At 38.9% G+C, this 20,392-nt stretch overlaps 1 protein-coding gene across 1 annotated transcript; it reads right to left on the bottom strand.

The window, feature by feature from the left end:
• Nucleotides 1–17,041: 17,041 nt before the first annotated feature.
• On the bottom strand, nucleotides 17,042–19,515 carry LOC115989060 (L-type lectin-domain containing receptor kinase IV.1-like). The gene has a single exon (XM_031112721.1). It carries the CDS (start codon nucleotides 19,323–19,325, stop codon nucleotides 17,325–17,327), a length of 2,001 nt encoding a protein of 666 aa, XP_030968581.1. The 5' UTR covers nucleotides 19,326–19,515; the 3' UTR covers nucleotides 17,042–17,324.
• Between the last annotated feature and the right edge of the window lie 877 nt (nucleotides 19,516–20,392).

Genomic DNA, 20,392 nt, shown 5'->3' with positions numbered 1-20,392 from the left:
GGCTTGGTCTGAAAGTGAGCAAATGTCCAAGTAAGATCAAGGTAGTAAACTCTGAAGTAAAACCTGTTTCAGGAATTGCTTTAGGTGTGAAGTTCAAGGTTAGCGAGTGGACAGGAAAGGTGAATTTCCTGATTATGAAGTTGGATGACTTTGATGTAATTCTAGATGATGAGTTCTTTGTGGCTGCCAAGGCTACCTTGCTGCCATTCATCGGTGTGATGTTGATTTTCGATGAGAAGCAGCCATGCTATGTTCCTGCTAGGCATGTGGCAAGAAATAGCAAGACTAGCAAGGGGAAAGAGCCAATGCTGTCAACCGTGCAAATTGGGCATGGGCTGAAGAAGGGGGAGATGACTTACTTTGCTGCAATGATTGAAATCAAGCAGGACAAGTTTGTCGAAATTCCAGATGCTATTGTTGGACTGTTGGAGGAATTTTTTGATGTGATGCCTTCAGAATTGCCTAAGACCCTTCCACCAAGGCGTGTTGTTGATCACAAGATTGAGTTGGTTCCTAGTTCAAAGCCTCCTTCAAAAGCTCCATACAGAATGTCCTCAATGGAGTTGGCTGAATTGAGAAAACAATTGACTGAATTGCTTAATGCAGGTTACATTCTGCCCTCCAAAGCCCTTTACGGTGCCCCTATTCTATTCCAAAAGAAGCAAGATGGATCATTGCATATGTGTGTGGACTATAGAGCCTTGAACAAAGTAATGGTGAAGAACAAGTACCCAGTCCCTTTGATTCAAGACATGTTTGACAGACTGTGCAAAGCCACTTATTTAACCAAGTTGGACTTGAGATCAGGTTATTGGCAAGTGAGGATTGCTGAAGGGGATGAACCAAAGACAACTTGTGTAACTCAGTATGGTTCTTATGAATTTCTAGTTATGCCTTTTGGTTTAACAAATGCCCCTGCTACATTCTGCAATTTGATGAATGATGTATTTTATGAGTTTGTAGACCGTTTTGTTTTGGTTTACTTAGATGACATAGTGGTATATAGTGAGTCCTTGGAGGATCACTTGGAACACCTTAGGAAGGTGCTGTCCAAATTGAGGGAACATCAATTGTATATCAAGAAAAAGAAGTGTGAGTTTGCCCAGTAAGAGATTTTGTTTTTAAGGCATAAAATCAGCAAAGGTCTTGTGATGATGGATGAGAGGAAGGTGCAAACTATCCTTGATTGGCCTCCACCAAGTAAAGTTGTTGAGTTGCGGTCTTTCCTTGGGTTGGCTAACTATTATAGGAAGTTTATTCAATGGTATTCCAAAAAGGTTGCTCCTTTTATAGATTTACTGAAAAATGACAAGAAATAGGTGTGGACAGATGCATGCCAAGAAGCTTTTGAGAAGCTTAAAGCTGTTGTGTCAAGTGAGCCGGTACTGCGTTTGCCAGATTTTGAGTTGCCATTTGAAGTCCATACTGATGCTTCTAACAAAGCAATTGGTGGTGTGCTGGTACAAGAGAAACATCCAGTGGCCTATGAAAGTATAAAGCTGAATGATGCAGAATAGAAATGTTCAACTCATGAGAAGGAAATGATTGTTGTGGTTCATTGTTTGCTAATATGGAGGGTGTATTTGCTAGGCTCTAAATTTGTGTTGAGGACTGATAATGTAGCCAATACCTCCTTCAAAACACAGAAGTGGCTGTCTCCTAAGCAAGCTAGGCGGCAGGAGTTGCTGCAAGAGTATGATTTTGTGTGGGAGCACAAGCCTAGCAAGCATAATCAAGTAGCAAATGCACCTAGCCGCAAGCAAGTGTAAGAGTATGTTGCTGCATTGACCAGAGTTGAGTCAGATTTTGTGGAAAGGATCAAGGAAAGTTCTAAGCTTGATGCCACTTACCAGAAATTAGTGCTAAGATGTGACTATAGGCCTAGTGCATAGTTACTGGCTTGAAGATGGGTTGCCGTATGCAAAGGATGGTAAGCTATTTGTTCCTAGTGGGAAGATCCGTAGTGAGTTATTGAAAGAGACTCATGATCCACAATGGGCCGGACATCTGGGTAAGGAAAGAATGTATACTTTACTGTCCCGTTCTTATTATTGGCCTAAAATGGAGTTAGACATTGAGTTGTATGTTAAGACTTGTCTAGTTTGTTAACAAGATAAGGGTTTAACTCAAAAGGAAGCTAGTTTGCTACAACCTCTTCCTATACCGGAAAGTCCATGGACTTCTATTTCAATGGATTTCATTACTGGTATGCCTAAAGTGGAAGGAATGGGTTCAGTTTTTGTAGTGGTTGATTGATTTTCGAAATATTCCGTGTTTATGGCTACACCAAGTACTTGCACAACAGAGGTAGTTGCTGATCTGTTTTACAAAAATGTGGTGAAGTACTTTGGTTTGCCTGAAGATATTTGAGTGATAGATACTCTCGCCTCACTGGTTGATTTTGGACAGTTTTGTTTGGATTGCTGGGTTCACAGTTGAAGTTTTCTACTGCTAATCACCTATAAATAGATGGTCAAATCGAGAGAATCAATGCTGTGTTGGAAGATTACTTAAGGCATTATGTGATTGCAAGTCAGAAAAACTGGTTGGACTTGTTGGATTCAGCTTAGTTTGCTTACAATCTGCATAAGTCTTCTTCAACGAGAATGAGTCCATTTGAGTTGGCAATGAGGCAACAGCCCCTAACACCTCATAAGATTACAAAGCAGCGTTCAGGGGGCATGTGTCCTGCAGCATACAGATTTGCTATTGCTAAACAAGAATTGATGCAAGAAGCACAAGATAGTTTGTTGAAAGCGTAGCAGAGAATGAAAAAGTATGTTGATAAAGGGAGGAGGCCTTTTAAGTTCCAGGTTGGGGACAAAGTGCTGTTAAAGCTAACTCCACAAATTTGGAGAAAGTTTAGAAGTGAGAGTGTGCACCGAGAGTTAATTTCAAAGTATGATGGTCCCTTTGAAATTGTGAAAAGAGTTGGTGTTGTTGCTTACAAGTTGAAACTACCTGAAAGATTACAGATTAACCCCATAGTTCATGTGAGCTTTCTAAAGCCTTATCATGGGGATGAGCAAGATCCTGCAAGGAATGAGGCAAGGCATGCCCGACCTACTGTTATGGTGCAGTTTGATCGAGAAATGGACAAAATTAACGGGTTATCAAAATCGTGGAAACGTGATAACTTATTACTTAGTGAAGTGGAAAGGGGCAGCTAAAACAGAAGCAAGTTAGGAGAAGGCATCGACTTAATGGTAGTTTGAAAAGGAAGTGAAGGCATTTGAAGATACCTTACCAACGAGGACTTCTTCTTCTAGTGGGGGTGGTTTTTTAGGAGCATTACGTGTTGCTGATGATGGCATGAGAAATGAGGGTGCTTGGGCAGCATTGGGCCAATCACTTGGCTTGATGTTTTCTCAACACACTTATGGCCATTAATGCTCGACTAGTGATGCTCCTAAGGGCTTTTTGAGGGGGACCTGCCCAGTCTCCTTATTCAAGTTAGATCGACGAGTAGTGATGAGGGGCAGCATGTGGAGGCACCTTGCTCCATATGATGCCCCAAGGCCATGGCAGAGGAAGGCTATGGTGGGCAAAGATGGTTGTGATGATGGGCAGCAGCAGATGGTGCTAACCCTATATGGTGGTGCATGGCATTGGTAACTTCGTTGCTGGTTTCTTGTGTGTGGGCTTGGTGGCTTGAGTGCAAGGCTGGGCTGAGCTGTTGTAATGATTAAATGTTGTATGCATGGACAAATGCTAGTGGGCTGATGGCAGTTACTTTGTGTACTGCATGTGGGTATGTTGTACGAGCTGAAGTGATGATGGGAGGCCTTGAGCAAGGGCGAAACATCCCTAAAACGTGTAAGAACATGTTGAGTGGGCTGCTGGAGGATGGGAAAAGGCCCCATGGTCTGTTAAGACATGGGTTGTGCATGTGTAGCATGTGTAGTGGCAATTACTAAGCAGTTACCAAGCAGTTCCTAACTTTCCTAATGATCAGACCTATTGTGTAGGGGCTGGAAACGTGAAGAGTAAGTCAAGACAGTATCAATTAAAGGTATCCTAAGTCAGAACACAAGTGGCAGATTGTCCAAGACCTAGGCAGTTACTAGGCAGTAACTGCCATAGCAATTAATTCTGTGTATTTAACCCTATGGCTGTTGGGGGTCTTAACAACAGAGTGTATCTTGGCTTGCTCTCCATGTTTCTAGCCCCTACATAGCAAGTCTGATCATTAGGAAAACTAGGAGCTGTTTGGTAACTAATTAGTAATTGTCACTGCACATACTGCACATGCACAAACCATGAGGCCTCTGCCCATCATCACTTCAGCCCACACAGCATGCCCACATACAGCACACAAAGTAACTGCCATCAGCCCACAAGCATTTGTCCATGCATTCAGCCAGCCCCCACTAGCCTAATGTCTTGCACACAACATTTAATCATCACAGCAGCCCAACCTTGCTTTGCACTCAAGCCACCAAGCCCACACACAAGAAACCAGCAACTAAGCCACCAATGCTATGCACCACCACATAGGGTCAGCACCACCTACTATTATCCATCATCACAACCATCTCTACCCACCATGGCCCTCCTCTGCCATGGCCTTGGGGCATTATGTGGAGCAAGGTGCCTCCACATGATGCCCTCATCATTGCTCATAGATCTAACTCGAATAGGGAGACTGGGCAAGTCCCCCTCAAAGAGTCCTTAGGAGCATCACTAGTCAGGCATGAGGAGCCATGAGTGTGTTGAGAAAACATGAAGCCAAGTGATTGGCCCAATGCTGCCCAAGCACACTCATTCCTCATGCCATCATCAACAACACATAATGCTCCTAACAAACCACCCCCACCAGAAGAAGCTGACATCCTCATCGATAGGGTATCTTCAAATGCCTTTACTTCCTTTTCAAACTGCCATAAAGTCGATGCCTTCTCCCAACTTGCTTCTGTTTTAGCTGCCCCTTTCCATTTCACTAAGTAATAAGTTATCATGTTTTCACCCTTTCGATAGCCCATTACCTTCTTGTAAAGAATTCTGTCCACTTCTTGATCAAACTATACCATAACATTAGGTGGGGCATGTCTTGCCTCATTCCTTGTAGGATCTTGCTCATCCCCATGATAAGGCTTTAGAAAGCTCACATGAATTGTGGGGTTAATCTGCAATCTTTCAAGCAATTTCAACTTGTAAGCAACAACACCAACTCTCTTCACAATTTCAATTAACCCTCGGTGCACACTCTCACTTCCAAACTTTCTCCAAATTTGTGGAGTCAATTTCAACAGCACTTTGTCCCCAACCTGGAACTTAAGAGGCCTCCTCCCTTTATCAGCATACTTTTTCATTCTCTGCTGTGCTTTCAACAAACTATCTTATGCTTCCTACATCAGTTCTTGTTTAGCAATAGCAAATCTGTATGTTGCAGGACACATGCCCCCTGAATGCTGCTTTGCAATCTCATGAGGTGTTAGGGGCTACTGCCTCATTGCCAACTCGAATGGACTCATTCTCGTTGAAAAAGACTTGTGCAAATTGTAAGCAAACTGTGCTGAATCCAACAAGTCCAACTAGTTTTTCTGACTTGCAATCACATAGTGCCTTCAGTAATCTTCCAACACAACACTGATTCTCTCGGTTTGACCATCTGTTTGTGGGTGATTAGCTGTAGAAAACTTCAACTGTGAACCCAGCAACCCAAGCAAAACTATCCAAAACCGACCAGTGAAGTGAGAGTATCTATCACTCAAAATATCTTCAGGCAAGCCAAAGTACTTCACCACATTTCTGTAAAACAGATCAACAGCTACCTCTATTGTGCAAGTACTTGGTGCAGCCATAAACATGGCATACTTCAAAAATCGATCAACCACTACAAAAACTGAACCCATTCCTTCCACTTTAGGCATACTAGTAATGAAATCCATTGAAATAGAAGTCCATGGACTTTCCGGTATAGGAAGAGGTTGTAGCAAACCAGCTTCCTTTTGAGTTAAACCCTTATCTTGTCAACAAACTAGACAAGTCTTAACATACAACTCAATGTCTAACTCCATCTTAAGCCAATAATAAGAACCGGACAGTAAAGCATACATTCTTTGCTTACCCAGATGTCCTGCCCATTGTGGATCATGAGTCTCTTTCAATAACTCCCTACGGATCTTCCCACTAGGAACAAACAGCTTACCACCCTTTGCATATGGCAACCCATCTTCAAGCCAGTAACTACGCACTAGGCCTGCAGTCACATCTTGCACCAATTTCTGGTAAGTGGCATCAAGCCTAGAACTTTCCTTAATCCTTTCCACAAAATATGACTCAACTCTAGTCAATGCAACAACATACTCTTGCACTTGCTTGCAACTAAGTGCATTTGCTACTTGATTATATTGCCAAGCTTGTACTCCCACACAAAATCATACTCTTACAGCAACTCCTGCCACCTAGCTTGCTTAGGAGACAGCTTCTTCTATGTTTTGAAAAAGCTATTGGCTACATTATCGGTCCTTAACACAAATTTAGGGCCTAGCAAATACACCCTCCATATTAGCAAACAATGAACCACAACAATCATTTCCTTCTCATGTATTGAACATTTCTATTCTGCATCATTCAGCTTCCTACTTTCATAGGCCACTAGATGTTTCTCTTGTACCAACACACCACCAATTGCTTTGTCAAAAGTATCAGTATGGACTTCAAATGGCAACTCAAAATTTGCCAGAAGCAGCACCGACTCACTCGACACAGTAGTTTTAAGCTTCTCAAAAGCTTCTTGACATGCATCTGTCCACATCTATTTCTTGTCCTTGTTCAAAAAATCTATAAGAGGAGCAACCTTCTTGGAATACCCTTGAATAAACTTCCTATAATAGTTAGCCAACCCAAGGGAAGACCGCAACTCAGTAACTTTACTTGGTGGAGGCCAATCAAGGATAGCCTGAACCTTCCTCTCATCCATCATCACAAGACTTTTGCAGATTTTATGCCCTAAAAAAAAATCTCTTGATAGGCAAACTCGCACTTCTCTTTCTTGACATACAATTGATGTTCCCTCAATTTGGACAGCACCTTCCGAAGGTGTTCCAAGTGATCCTCCAAGGACTCACTATATACCTCTATGTCATCTAAGTAAACCACAACAAAACAGTCTACAAACTCATAAAATACATCATTAAACCAAAAGGCATAGCTAGAAATTCATAAGAACCATACCGAGTTACACAAGTTGTCTTTGGTTCATCCCTTTCAACAATCCTCACTTGCCAATAACCTGATCTCAAGTCCAGCTTGGTGAAGTAAGTGACTTTGCACAGTCTATCAAACATGTCTTGATTCAAAGGGATCGGGTACTTGTTTTTCATCGTTACTTTGTTTAAGGCTCTATAGTCCACACACATATGCAATGATCCATCCTGCTTCTTTTGGAACAGAACAAGGGCACCGTAAGGGGCTTTAGAGGGTTGAATGTAGCCTGCATCAAGCAATTCAATTAATTGCTTTCGCATTTCAACCAACTCCATAGGGGACATTCTGTATGGAGCCTTTGAAGGAGGCTTTGAACCAGGAACCAACTCAATCTTGTGATCAACAGCATGCCTTGATGGAAGGGCCTTAGGCAATTCTAGAGGCATCACATCAACAAATTCCTCCAACAGTCCAACAACAACATCTGGAACTTCGACAAACTTGTCCTACTTGACTTCAATCATTGCAGCCAAGTAAGTCATCTCCCCCTTCTTCAGCCCATGCTCAACTTGAACGGCTGACAACATTGGCTCTTTCCCCTTGCTAGTCTTGCTATTTCCTACCACACGCCTAGCAGGAACATAGCATGGCTGCTTCTCATCGAAAATCAACATCACACTAATGAATGGTAGCAAGATAGCCTTGGCAACCACAAAAAACTCATCGCCCATAATTACATCAAAGTCATCCAACTTCATAATCAGGAAATTCACATTTCCTGTCCACTCTCCAACCTTGAACTTCACATCAAAAGCAATTCCCGAAACAGGTTTTGCTTCAAAGTTTACTACCTTGATCTTACTTGGACACTTGCTCACTTTCAGACCAAGCCATTGGACCATACTTTCATCAACAAAATTGTGGGTAGCACCAGTATCAAGCATTGCTTTAGCCCCATTTCCATTAATCTCTACTTGCACATAAGACAACCCCTTAGAATTACCTCTTTCACTAAGGGCATTCAGCAATTATATGGGGTTCACCCTGCTGGGAACTTCTTCATCGGATTGCCCTTTCTCATCTTCAACAACCATTGCATTAAGCTTCTCACGCTTAGGGCAGCCTCTTGCTCGATGAGGGCCATTGCATATGAAACAGCCTGCATTCAACTTGGGTTGTTCTTTGCTTTGTTGAGAAATAGAACTCTCTCCTTTGCTCTTGTTACCCCAATTTTTCTTCTGCTTATCCTTGTTCTTCTTACCATCTTTCTTCTGCTTGTCTTTGCCTTTGTCCTTGGACTTACGTTTTTCATCATCCCCAGTGGGCTTATTGAACTTGTAGTCCACTAAAGCATCTGCAGCAAACATAGCAGAGGGCAAATCACACATTGCCTGCCTCTTTAACTCCAACTTTACCCAAGGTTGCAAGCCAGACATGAAATTGAACAATTTATCTTCCTTTGGCATGTTCTTGATATCCAGCACCAAAGAACTGAATGTCTTGACATATTCTCTCACTAAACCAGTTTGCTTTAATTTCTTCAAGGAGTCTCTTGCAACCCATGCAATGTTGGTAGGCAAGAACTGGTCCTTCAACTCTTTCTTTAAAGCTTCCCACGAGTCAATCTTCCCTCTACCAGCATCTGCATCATCTTCTACACAGGTTCTCCACCATAACTTGGCATCCCCTGAAAGATACATTCTAGTAATGGTTACCATCTCTTGATCTAGCACCCTTGCAGCCTTGAAGTACTGCTCCATGTCCCAAAGGAAATTCTTCAAATCCTTGGCACTCCTAGCACCATTAAAGAGCTTTGGTTCAAGCACCTTCACTTTGGTGGCCACTTCTCCCTCCCTAGGCAGGGCACGCATTGCCCTCTTTAACAATGCAATTTCTGTCTCAAGTTGGATTTGGATCTCTCTTGCTGCACTGCCCTAGGCATCCAGTGCAGCAGCCAACTCTTCAACACGAATCAACACAACATCCCTTTGATTAGAAATCTCATTTTGTATCACAGCAGTTTTTGCAAATAGTGCATCCAATCTGTCACACACAAAAAGTTGTTCTCCCTCTGCAAGAACTCCAAGTATGTTCTCCAAGACAATCACCCTTGCCTTGGTGTCCGAAGACATTGCAACCAGGCTCTGATACCAATTATCATAGGTAGAAAATTTGAGTGAAAAATTGACCCTGTGACACTATGTGTGTGATAAATATGTGATTTTATGTTGAACCTAAAGTAATGCACACTCAACAAACAACCAGCATAAGACAACAATAACACTGATAGTATTGTTGAGGTTGCAATTGTGTTGTATTTGTTGAAATTACTATGAGCACGTTATTTTACTGAAATACTAAAAGACAAATTAGTTGGTAATATTTTTGTTTTATATCCTACATTTCTGTAAGAGGCTCACCTAAACGATCTAAAAGTTCTGCTAAACACTGAAAAATTGTTGGATGCTGTTAAAATAGGGTCCAAAATAATCAGATTTAACCTTGACTTCTATTGAAGCAATTGGATATAGTCAAGATTTTCACGTTAGGGTGGGTTTTTTTTTTTTTTAACTATTCAAGATTAAGAAGAAGTTAAAATTCAAAACTAAATTAATATATGAAAAATAAAACTTACATCTATATTAACTAAATATAAATAAAAGAAAATATATAAAAGGGTCATTTTTAAATATATTTTCACTCAATTATTTCTAATTTATCATAATGAAACTCAAAAATTATCTATGATGAGAAAATATTCCTTTTAGAAGGTTCTCAAAAAAAAAAAAAAAAAAAAAAAAAAGAGATTCCGTTAGAAAATTATCTTTCATCTTGTTCCTTTTACTATCAAAATCGTATCAAAAACTCTGTTAGAAAATTATCTTTCATCTTGTTGTAAAATTTAGTTTGACATCATCTTGTTGTGAAATTTAGTTTGACAATATTTTTTGATTGAAAATGCTTGCTTTGTAATTGTAGTAGAAACTTAAAGAATAAGTGAAGTACAACATTTATAAAAGAACCACGAAATTTGAAAGTCATATATTATTATTATATGTTTAATATTCTTCTTATTAAAAACCCAATTGGTGTTGCCAACTATTGATACTTGTTTTTGACAAACAGCCCAACAGCAAAAAAAGCCAATTGTGAAGGAAGATGAAGGAGGAAAAGAGTGAAAGAAACATGATAGAAGCAAAAGGGTCATGGGAGCCCAAGAAAAGAGGTAAAAAACTCAATAGGCCAACATGGCAGGAAGTAATAACCAACAGGCCTATGGGCACAACGAGAGGTAAAAGTAAATTAAATGGGTTATGAAAGTCCAAGAAAAGAGGTAAACACTCAATGAGCCAACATGGCAGGAAATAACATCAGCAAGCCCATGGTCATGAAAGAGGTAAAAGTAAAGTAAATGGTCTATGAGGGCCCAAAGGAAGAAGTAAAAAACCAATGGGCTGATAGGCCCATGACTACAACAAGAAGAGAAAAGGAGACTAGTGGGCCCAAGGAAATAAGAAAGAAGAACAAAAGCCCAACGAATTGGTTTGGCAAGAACTTATGTAAAGCAAACATGCAAGCCTATGAGGGAATGAGAAGAAATAAGGCAAACCCAGAAGTCCATGCCCCTTTTCGTGGAAGATAAGCACAAGCAGAAGAGACATATAGCAGAACGAGACATGGCAATAACGGCATAGGAACGAAAGAAAACAAACGCAGAGGATAATGGAATGAGCACACAAGGACCGGAGCACCACCCACTTGTACCCAGCCAATACAAGAGAGGTGGCCCACGGTCAAGGGATTCACAGGGTGTGGTTTGGTGGTGGAGGGAAAAGAGTCTATTTTGGGTTTCCAACCATAACCTCTTTTAGGAAAAATGCCTTGTTGGAATGGCATTTTACCCAAAAGAGGTAGTAGACAACTAGGACCACCCGATGCATGCCATAGAGGTAGGTAGTGAGAGACCCGAACCCTTATCCATTGAGGCAAGAAGGGAAATGCAAGAGGAAGATCAAACAAAGAAAGAATTTTTCATGGCATGGGTAGTGGAAGAAAGAGAATGCACTGGATTCACCCAGTGGTGGTAATGGTTGGGCAACTAATAGGTTGATGGACAGTCCTGAAGGGATGCCCATAACAAACCAAAAACAGTTGGTGAAGTCCTGTGGGGTAAAAGGAAGAAATCTCATGAAATTAGCCCACTATAAAGAGGGGTAGTAGTCATAGATAAAGGGGAGGACGGCGAGATATCAATAAAAAGACTAGGAAAGAAAAGACTAAGAAAAAGAAAGAAAAATGAGATAAAAAAAGAAGAGAGAAAACATAGTAGGAAAGGCACGCATCAATAAACTATATTTTCCCTCCCTCTTGACAAACCCCCTCTCTCTTAACAAACCCACTCTCTAGAATCCCACAAGTGGTAACGAATAGTCATTTAGGTCTGTTTTCCAAAATGCACAACTTTGATGGCAGAAGCCTATAACAAGGCTGTTCAAGTTAGGGTTCGGGTTCCTTCTTGGTTCACCTTTTGCTAAAAGACCTGACCCATAATTTTGATTGTGAATACACGTAATCTCATTTGTTAGTAATTGTGTTTGCTGCATCAATTGTTCAGCTGTAGCCTTTTTGATTTTATTTGATGTATCAGTTGTTCTACTGTAGTATCTTTTATTATTTTTACTATATCATTTTATGGTGAATTGAGAAAAATGTCAAAAAAGTTAATTATTTTTTCGTTTTTTCATTAAAAAAAATTTTCTAAAATTGTTTACTAATGTATATCTAAAGACATACATTAGTAAATCTCTTGTTAAAGATAGATTTTGAGACATGTGACTAGTGTAACTCCTTAAAAGGTAAAAAGTGACTTCCCTAAGAACTCCCTACCCTAGGTTAGCTAAGTTGAGCTACCCACTAAAAGCTACGCTAGGTGTACCTTTATGTCAAATAGTATTTAACGTTTATGGCATTATATGGTTTTTTTTTTGGGATAGGAATGGCATTATATGCTGGTTTATGGCATTATATGTTGATTACTGAGATAAAGGTCCTATGTGAGGCTTTCTTGATAGGATACAGTCTTCGAGATGGGCTAAGACAGTAAGGGTGAGTTTGGTTCAGTTTTTTGTAAAAGTGCATAATGAAAAAGTTGAGTTTTCAAAAAGTGCATAATGAAAAAGTGCATTTTCAAAAAACTGAATGTTTGGTAAAAGTTATTAAAAAGTGTTTTTTGAAAAAACTGAGTGTTTGACTAGCGCTTATAAAAGTAGCGGTTTGAGTTGTAAATTACCAAAAAGGACAATGTATATATAAGAGCATCTCCAACAAGTTAGGCAAATTTTTGTACTGTTTGACATTTACCTTTTGCCTACCCACTTTTTTAATCTTTATTTTTTAATCAAATTTTATTTTTTCTTTTTCTATTCATTCTCAAAAAGTATTACATCCACAATATTTTTTGAAATACTTTCACAAGAATCATAACAAAATCTTATATAGAAAGTTGTTACTAATTCTAATTTGAACCCACTACTGAAATTATATTTTTACCCACCAATATTAGCTAATTACTTAAAATTTATTGTGAAAATATTATGGTATTATTTTTAAATTGTGATTTCTTATTCTTTGCCTTTTCTTTCATCCATACGTTTTTTTTTTTTTTTTTCTCTTGCATTTGTCCACCACACACATATACCCATCATTAGTACATCCTCTCCTTTTTTTTCTTTACTTCCACTTGATTCTACAAGCTACCTCACTCTTTCTTTCTTTTTTTCTTTAGTTTCACTTGATTCTAGAAGCTCCCTCTCTCTTTCTCCAGCTCTCTCATTTTCTTCTCTCTTTTTTTTTCTTTTTCTTTTTCTTTTCTACTTGATTCCATAAAGTCTGCTAGCTCTCTCCTGTGGTACGTCTCCACATAAAAAATTTTGCTTGCCTTTTGGTTGTTATAGTAATTGCTACTAACAAGTTGCTATTCATTTTTTAAATAATTTCTCTCACACTCTCCTTGTCTCTTGCACTCTCTTCTATTTTCACACTCTCAAAACTCTCTCTCTTAGGCCTAGGGTGGACAATGATTGTGATGGCCTAGGCTTCCAACAGCCGATGATGTACACAAGTCACAGTGGATACAAGTTTGTGGTTGGGTTGATTTTGGATTGGGCTGCCAAGAAAGGTGTTGCTCGATTGTGGTGGGTTGTGGATGGGCTTTGCTAGGTTTTAGGTGATGGTTGCTAAGTTTTTTCTGCTTGGATTGTGTGTTGGGTTGTTGGATTATGGTGGTGGTTGAGTGGTTGGTTGCTATGGGTTGTGCCATGGGTTGTTGTGGTTGGGTGCCATGGTTGTTGTCTTATTGGTTGCGCCATGGTGATTGGTTGTATGTTAAAATAGGAGATGAGATTATCATGCATTGTTAAGTGAGATGTTAAAATAGATATATTAGCTTTTTGAAGTGCTGTTAAATTTTCTAGCACTCTAAATGTGAATGCTCTTAGCACTGAACCTCCACATCTAATACCATTAAAATCAATGCTAAAATTAGGAAAAGATGCTAGAGCCACCGTGAGCCAAATAAAACAATAAACTACCTCTAGTAACAAAGATTAGAAGTATAAACATCAGGAATTACTTTATGGACAAAGTTTAGTTAAAACTACAACCCTACTCAATATCTTTTTGTTAGAGGTGAATTTTGACAGATTCACTATTGAATTACATTTTCTTTTTATATCCTCTATGCTTGCAAAATTTCTAGAAAATTAAACATCAATAGCTATGTCATCGATAAATTGCTTAAATTGCAAGTTTTTGTTGTTTAAAATTATGCATAAAATATAAGATTATAGATCATATATTAAATAATACCCAATTGACACAAAATTTGACATATATATTAATAGTGTAAAGAATATACAATTCAATAGTTAGTGTGCGCACCAAAAGTGAGGTTAATGGGCCAACCCTCAATTGGGCTCACAATCTATTTGTAATGTGGGCTTCGGATTTCCTACCTTGGGTAGTTCCTTATATAGAGACCTAACAGAGCTGCCTCTCCCTACTATTACTGCACAAGCTTAATTCTCAATTCTTCCACTCTTAGTCTCTTTTAGAACTTTTCCCACCACCCCCTTTCTTCCTTTTGCTTCTCATATTTATGGCCAAAAATTAGTGGGGAGTTATGATTACTTCCATGGTTAGTGGGAAAGGGGGTCCAATGTTGTTAACCTTAAGTGGGTGTTTAGTTGGGAGTAGGGCGTGGTAAGAGTGGCATTAGAACTGGTTCCCATCTAAGTAGAGCTGCTTGGTAGCGAAATCCCCCAAGGCACTGCCGGGCAGCCGAGAAGCGGTAAACCCGAGCAGTTGTCTTAATGTTCTGTAAGTGGTTCACCGGGCATGGTCTGAGTGATGAAGCATGGTGCGTACTAATTAAGACCATTCGCTTAATGGGGTTTAAGGCGGCATGAGACCTGGGCCTAGGGCTCAGGCCTCAGGCAAAAAGAGGTTGGCGTTATAGGCCATATTGTTGGGTCGAAGCCCAAGGCCCAAATGGGCCTGGGGTCTGAGTGCCGTATAGTTAGATTTTTAAAATATGTAGTTGTAGGGACACGTTTTCCAAGCCAAGCCCAAGATGCACGGAGCCTTAGTCCAGGGAGCCCGGTACAATGAATTTGTAGAGAGTGGGCCAAAGAGCTGGGTTTGAATGTATGAAAAATGACCATCACAGTGTTTCTCATGGGCAAAGTTTACCGAAGGAAATTAGTCCTCAATACGATTCGAGGAGCCTTTCCTGACCTCCCTCGCCTATTAAGGGGAAAAAGCCCCCCTTTTGTTTCTCTTTTTCCCCTTTTATAGTCATTTTATGTTTCTTGAATAGGGTCCCTAGGGTGCGTATTTGTCCCATCAGCCTTTCCCTTCAGTTGTTGGGAGTGGTTGTAAGTGCAGAGAGGTATGGCTCTGTCAGGCACCAGGCATTGAATGCTCTCGTGGCAGCCTCTCCCTTAGATGTTTTTATTCTCTCTGTTGTCTTTTCCTGCTTTAGTGCTTTTCCTGTCCTGTGGAATGATATGGAGTGTCACCACTGGTCACATATTGCCTCTTTTACCCTCGGCTATATCCATCCGAGGAGGATTCTCCATCGCCGAGGAGGTATTTTTCTTGGACTAGGCCCCTGGCCCAATGTAGACAACGATATGGGCCTATTAGCCTTTTACCCCCCACAGTAGTAATGTTAATTTTTTTGTAGAAAGTTGTAACTTTAGACTATAACCATTTTTGTAGTTAAACTTTATCCTTACTTTAATTTATTAACTGATAATATTTGCTAATCATGTAAAAACAAAGGCTACTTAAGAATCGATCTTTACTTACCGATTCTACTTTTTGGGGTTGATCTTTTGTAATTGCTTTCTTTGGTAGTTTTTCCTTTTCTCTGGCTTAAAAAAAAACAATCACTATTTTGCTTTGTTTGGCGAGTTATCTCATGAGATGGTAGATCTAGTTACTTTTTATGTGATTTCTAAGAATAAAACCCACATAACACATAGAAAATGTATGAAATTATAATGAAATTGGCACAAAATAAAGTCCACCAAGAACCTGAGAAATTACAACTTAATATATATCATTTTGTTATCTCTCTTTGAAATAGATTTAACCTCAATCATAGTAGGTTTGTAATGTAAATGCAAGCAATTTTAATTCAACATTTTACTTTTTGCTAGAATCTTTTTTACTCTCTTTTGTGTGTGTTTCTTTATAAGACAAGGACAAAAAGTTGTTGGTTAATTACTTCTGCATTATCCTGCCTTGGCTCAAGTCCATTTGATTGAACGAGACAATTTCAAAAAAAAAAAAAAAAAAAAAAAAAAAAATCCTTGACCATGTGTTAAAGACATTGGAACAATTTTTTATATAATGCATCAATGCAATGAACATAAACTTAATCCTCGACATATCCGTGAGTGAAAAAATTGAATTATCGACAATGGAAAAGTTTGATTGTGGACATAAACTTAAGGTGTGTTTGATACGTTTATTTGCGAAAAACTGAAAACACTGTAGCAAAATAGTTTCTTAAAGTGTTGAAATAGCTGGTATTAGGACCCATTTTTAATAAGTTTGGTGGAAAAAAGAGGTGTGGGATCCCGTGAACATGTTGCACGGGACCCACGAAGTATATTCTAGTGAAATTTGATGACAAGAGGTATGGTCCCATGCACAGTGCACGGACCCACTGACAGACAACACCCCACTTGAAAACTACTGTTCTTGCAATGTTAAAAAAAAAAGAAAAAGAAAAAAGAAAACTCAGCCTCTATCCAAACCACATACTTCTTTGACATATAATGGAATGAAAAATTGAATTCTAAATGGAATTGAATTTGTTCCTTGACGATTGTCTGTTGAATTAGTACGTTCCTTCAATTAATTAGTTAGATTCGAATACAAATAGTTTTTTTTCACTTTTATGTTCCACTTTATATTTCACTAATCATAATATGCTGTGGTTGATATATATATATAAATATATATATATATATATATATTTTTTTTTTTTTAATATTTGGATTCAGTTGATGGGTGCTCTTAAGGCATTTGTTAACGAACAATTTTAAAGAAAGTTTAGCTACCATTCTTATAGGAAATATATAAAACTGTCACAAAAATCAATTGTTTTTCTCATTTTGTATAATAAATTTTTAAAAGTATTTTATAAACGAATACTCTTAAAACATTTGTTAAGAAAATTAAATAAATAAATAGTAAGTTATTATAATTGGTAGCGTATGGAGTAGAACACAAAAAAATGAAATAAACGTTATTAGGATATATGAGCTGATGTTATTTCACTGTCTATTTAAAGAAAAAACAAAAAATGGACGGGTCGAATTCAATGCAAATTGTTGTACAATTAGAGGAAGGAAATCTGGAAATGTGCTAAGCAAACATGACTAGAGAAAATCCCAAAGAGCTAGAGAGATCGCAATTTTCATGTTTACACTTTTCACAATCAAATTGGTATATATATACACTGCGCACATTGGAGAAGAAACTATATTGTAGTACAGTTCAATCATTAAAAAGATCACATTCAAAAAATTTCTCCCCCTTCTGTCTTTTTGGATAAGTAGGAAGTCACAAATCACAAGCACAAATATAAGCTTTTAGTATTAACGGCCCCCTGAGAGAAGTGACTCTGCAATGGAAGACGTATAAGAAAAAGCCTGGTTCGTAGAAGACGGATAGGACATGAAAAAATCATCGAAACCATCCCCATGTGCAAATGTTAAGCCGGTGGAACAAAGACCAAGCGATGAGAAGTCTGGAAAAGGAACATCACCTTCTATGTACTGCACAACTTGGCGCATGCTAGGCCTTGCAGCAGCCTCTGAATGAGAGCACATCAATCCCAGTTTCAATACCAACTCTAGTTCTTCTGCTACATAACTTGTACCATAATTTGGATCCCTTGCCTCCATAATTTCGCCTCGGCTAAAATGAGAAAACACCCAATCAACCAAAATCGAATCCTCTGGTGGCCCATTTGCCTGTATTGGTCTTCTTCCACAAGCAACCTCGAGCATAAAGGCCCCAAAAGCGAACACATCGGTGCTTGTTGTGGCCTTGCCACTTTGCGTATGCTCTGGCGCAAGATACCCAAGAGTTCCAACCACATGGGTAGTTTGAGGATCAGTTCCATGGTCATATAATCTTGCAAGACCAAAGTCACCTAATTTACCATTCAGTTCACCATCTAGCAAGACATTACTAGCCTTCACGTCTCTGTGAATGACAACCTGATCCCATCCTTCGTGTAGATAAAACAGCCCCGATGCCACATCTTTTATGACTTTAAATCTCTGGCTCCAACTGAGGGTGACCTGAGGTTGATCAAAGAGGTACTTGTCTAGGCTTCCATTGGACATGTAGTCATACACCAAAAGCAATTCTCCTTTTCTTCGGCAATAGCCCAAGAGTGGTACTAAATTTCTGTGGCGAAGCCGACCTATACTCACAATTTCAGCCACAAATTCTCTCATTCCCTGTCTTGATTCATGAGAGACCTTCTTCACAGCAATCTCAATTTTAGAGGTAGTTAGTACACCTTTATAAACTTTACCAAATCCACCACTACCCAATAGTTCTTTGTCCCTAAATCCTTTTGTAGCAATATAAAGATCTTTGTATTTGAATCTGTGAGGCCCATAGTCAACCTCCCAGTCTTCTACCAATTCTGCAAACTTCCTTTTCCTTTTTATGACATACGTTGCACCTGAAATTGCTACCAAGACTAAACTAACAAGAATCACAGGCAATCCAATTGTCAAAAGTTTAGATCTCTCTTTACCTCGAGGCAGCTTGGGAAGTTGAGAAAGGGCAAGTTCTTGAGCCTTACCATTCAATTTAAAGCTCCAACCCAAAATATAATGGGAAGTTAGGAAAGTGCCAGTTGCGGAAGAGAACCCAACATACATGGTTTTGTTAATGATAGATGAAAGATCACGGGACAAAGACAATAGTGGAATTTTGGGTTTACCAACATCAATTGGAGCTAAAGTTACATTGAGTTGCTTCTTGACACCATCATATTCCACCCAAACTTGCATTGGGCTTCCACTGAAAAGGGTCAAGTTCATAAAGGCACCACTGTCAGCATAATAACCTGCTAGAGAAGAATTCTCCGACACCATTCCATTTATGTCCACCCCAACATGGTTACCATTGATATCTTTAAATTCTTGGTTCAGGACTGTATCGAGCTCTACAGCAACGAGATGATTGGTAGCATTACCATTGTTGGTCTCATTGAAAAGGCCAAGGTATTGGTTTGGAAGAGCTCCTGGCCGCTCTCTAGTTGGAGAAATCACGAAAGCTATCCCATTTCCTCTTAGAGTTGGATATGCGGAAACAATGGCAAAGACGAAAGTCGTAGAGAAAGAGAAAGCACTGTCATTCAATGAGTTCTTGAAGCTTATTGGAGTAGAGTAGAAAGCAAGACCCTTTTGCTGTTTGGTGTCATTGGTGAGCTCCAAAAGACCATTAGAAGTGATAGTGGCTATGCCGTCTAGGCTAAGATTGACTGATCTAAAACCATTGTAAATGAAGTTGGTATCTTGGGAGCCTACAACGCTTATTAGGAGAGGCAGCAGTATTACAAGCTTGGAAAACATGGCTATATTTGCATACAATTTCTTCTTTTCATTCTAAGAAATGCAGGGTTGGTTTACATACATCATGTTGAGGAGAACATCATATGTAAATGTAATATGTATTCATACCTAAAGTCAAGCACCCACAATTCATGGGTCACCCGGCAGGGCCCGCACCCATCACCCAAGTTTCCAAGTAAACGAATTTGACTTTTAAGGAATCACATTTTCCATGAAAGTCAGGCTTCAGCTTATTAATCATTATTTATAAATAAACCACGCAAATTGTTCTATCTTATCTTATATGGATGAGATACACTTTTTTATTTTCTTTTTAACTAGCCGGGGAGTTTCCATTAAATAGATGAGAAGTTTCAAAATGGGTGTAATGGGAGAGTAGAAGTTTATCCAAAATCAAGGATTTTAAAATTGGTTGGATGGGGATACATCTTTCTTATTTAACAAGTAGGAGAGTTATTTAGGGGATGACCCTTGGATCAAAACCATAAAATTATTTGTAGTACCATCTATTTATAATGACTCAACTCCTTTTCCTTTGTAGACAATATTTCTTTCACAATGACTTTCCTTCCACTCTAAGAAATAGCCAAAAACCCAAAAAATAACCAAATTAATTTTTTCTTCATTAACTAAGAAACCTAATTAGCTTTTACAACTATAATTTGAGACCCCAACAGCCCACACCTTTGTAGAAGGAGGTCTTCATTTCATAAAATATCCATTGGAGAGAAGAATCTAAAGTAAGCTTTAAAAAAAAAAAAAACAACAACGAGATAACCAAATAATGGCATTCAACTTTATACATTGATTAGTGTTAGGGTCATATTGTCTATGTATTGGCATATCTTTTGACCAAATACATTTTACTTTTAATTTGGTAGATCTAAGATTTGTTTAGGATATCAAGAAGTGTGTTGATAAGACAAAACAAATGGTATCTTTAAAGACATGAAAACTGAATCAAGAAACGAGTGAAGAAAAGTTGATTTAGTGAGTCTCGACACTAGTCTTGACACAAGCTCAACACTAGCATCTATTGAGACTAAATGAGTAATTCTAGACACTAA

Source organism: Quercus lobata, chromosome 1, assembly GCF_001633185.2.
Source record: "Quercus lobata isolate SW786 chromosome 1, ValleyOak3.0 Primary Assembly, whole genome shotgun sequence".
In the NCBI taxonomy this organism is placed as follows: Eukaryota; Viridiplantae; Streptophyta; class Magnoliopsida; order Fagales; family Fagaceae; genus Quercus; species Quercus lobata.
Note: the sequence above shows the minus strand (reverse complement) of the source record. Positions and strands in the feature narration are given on the sequence as shown.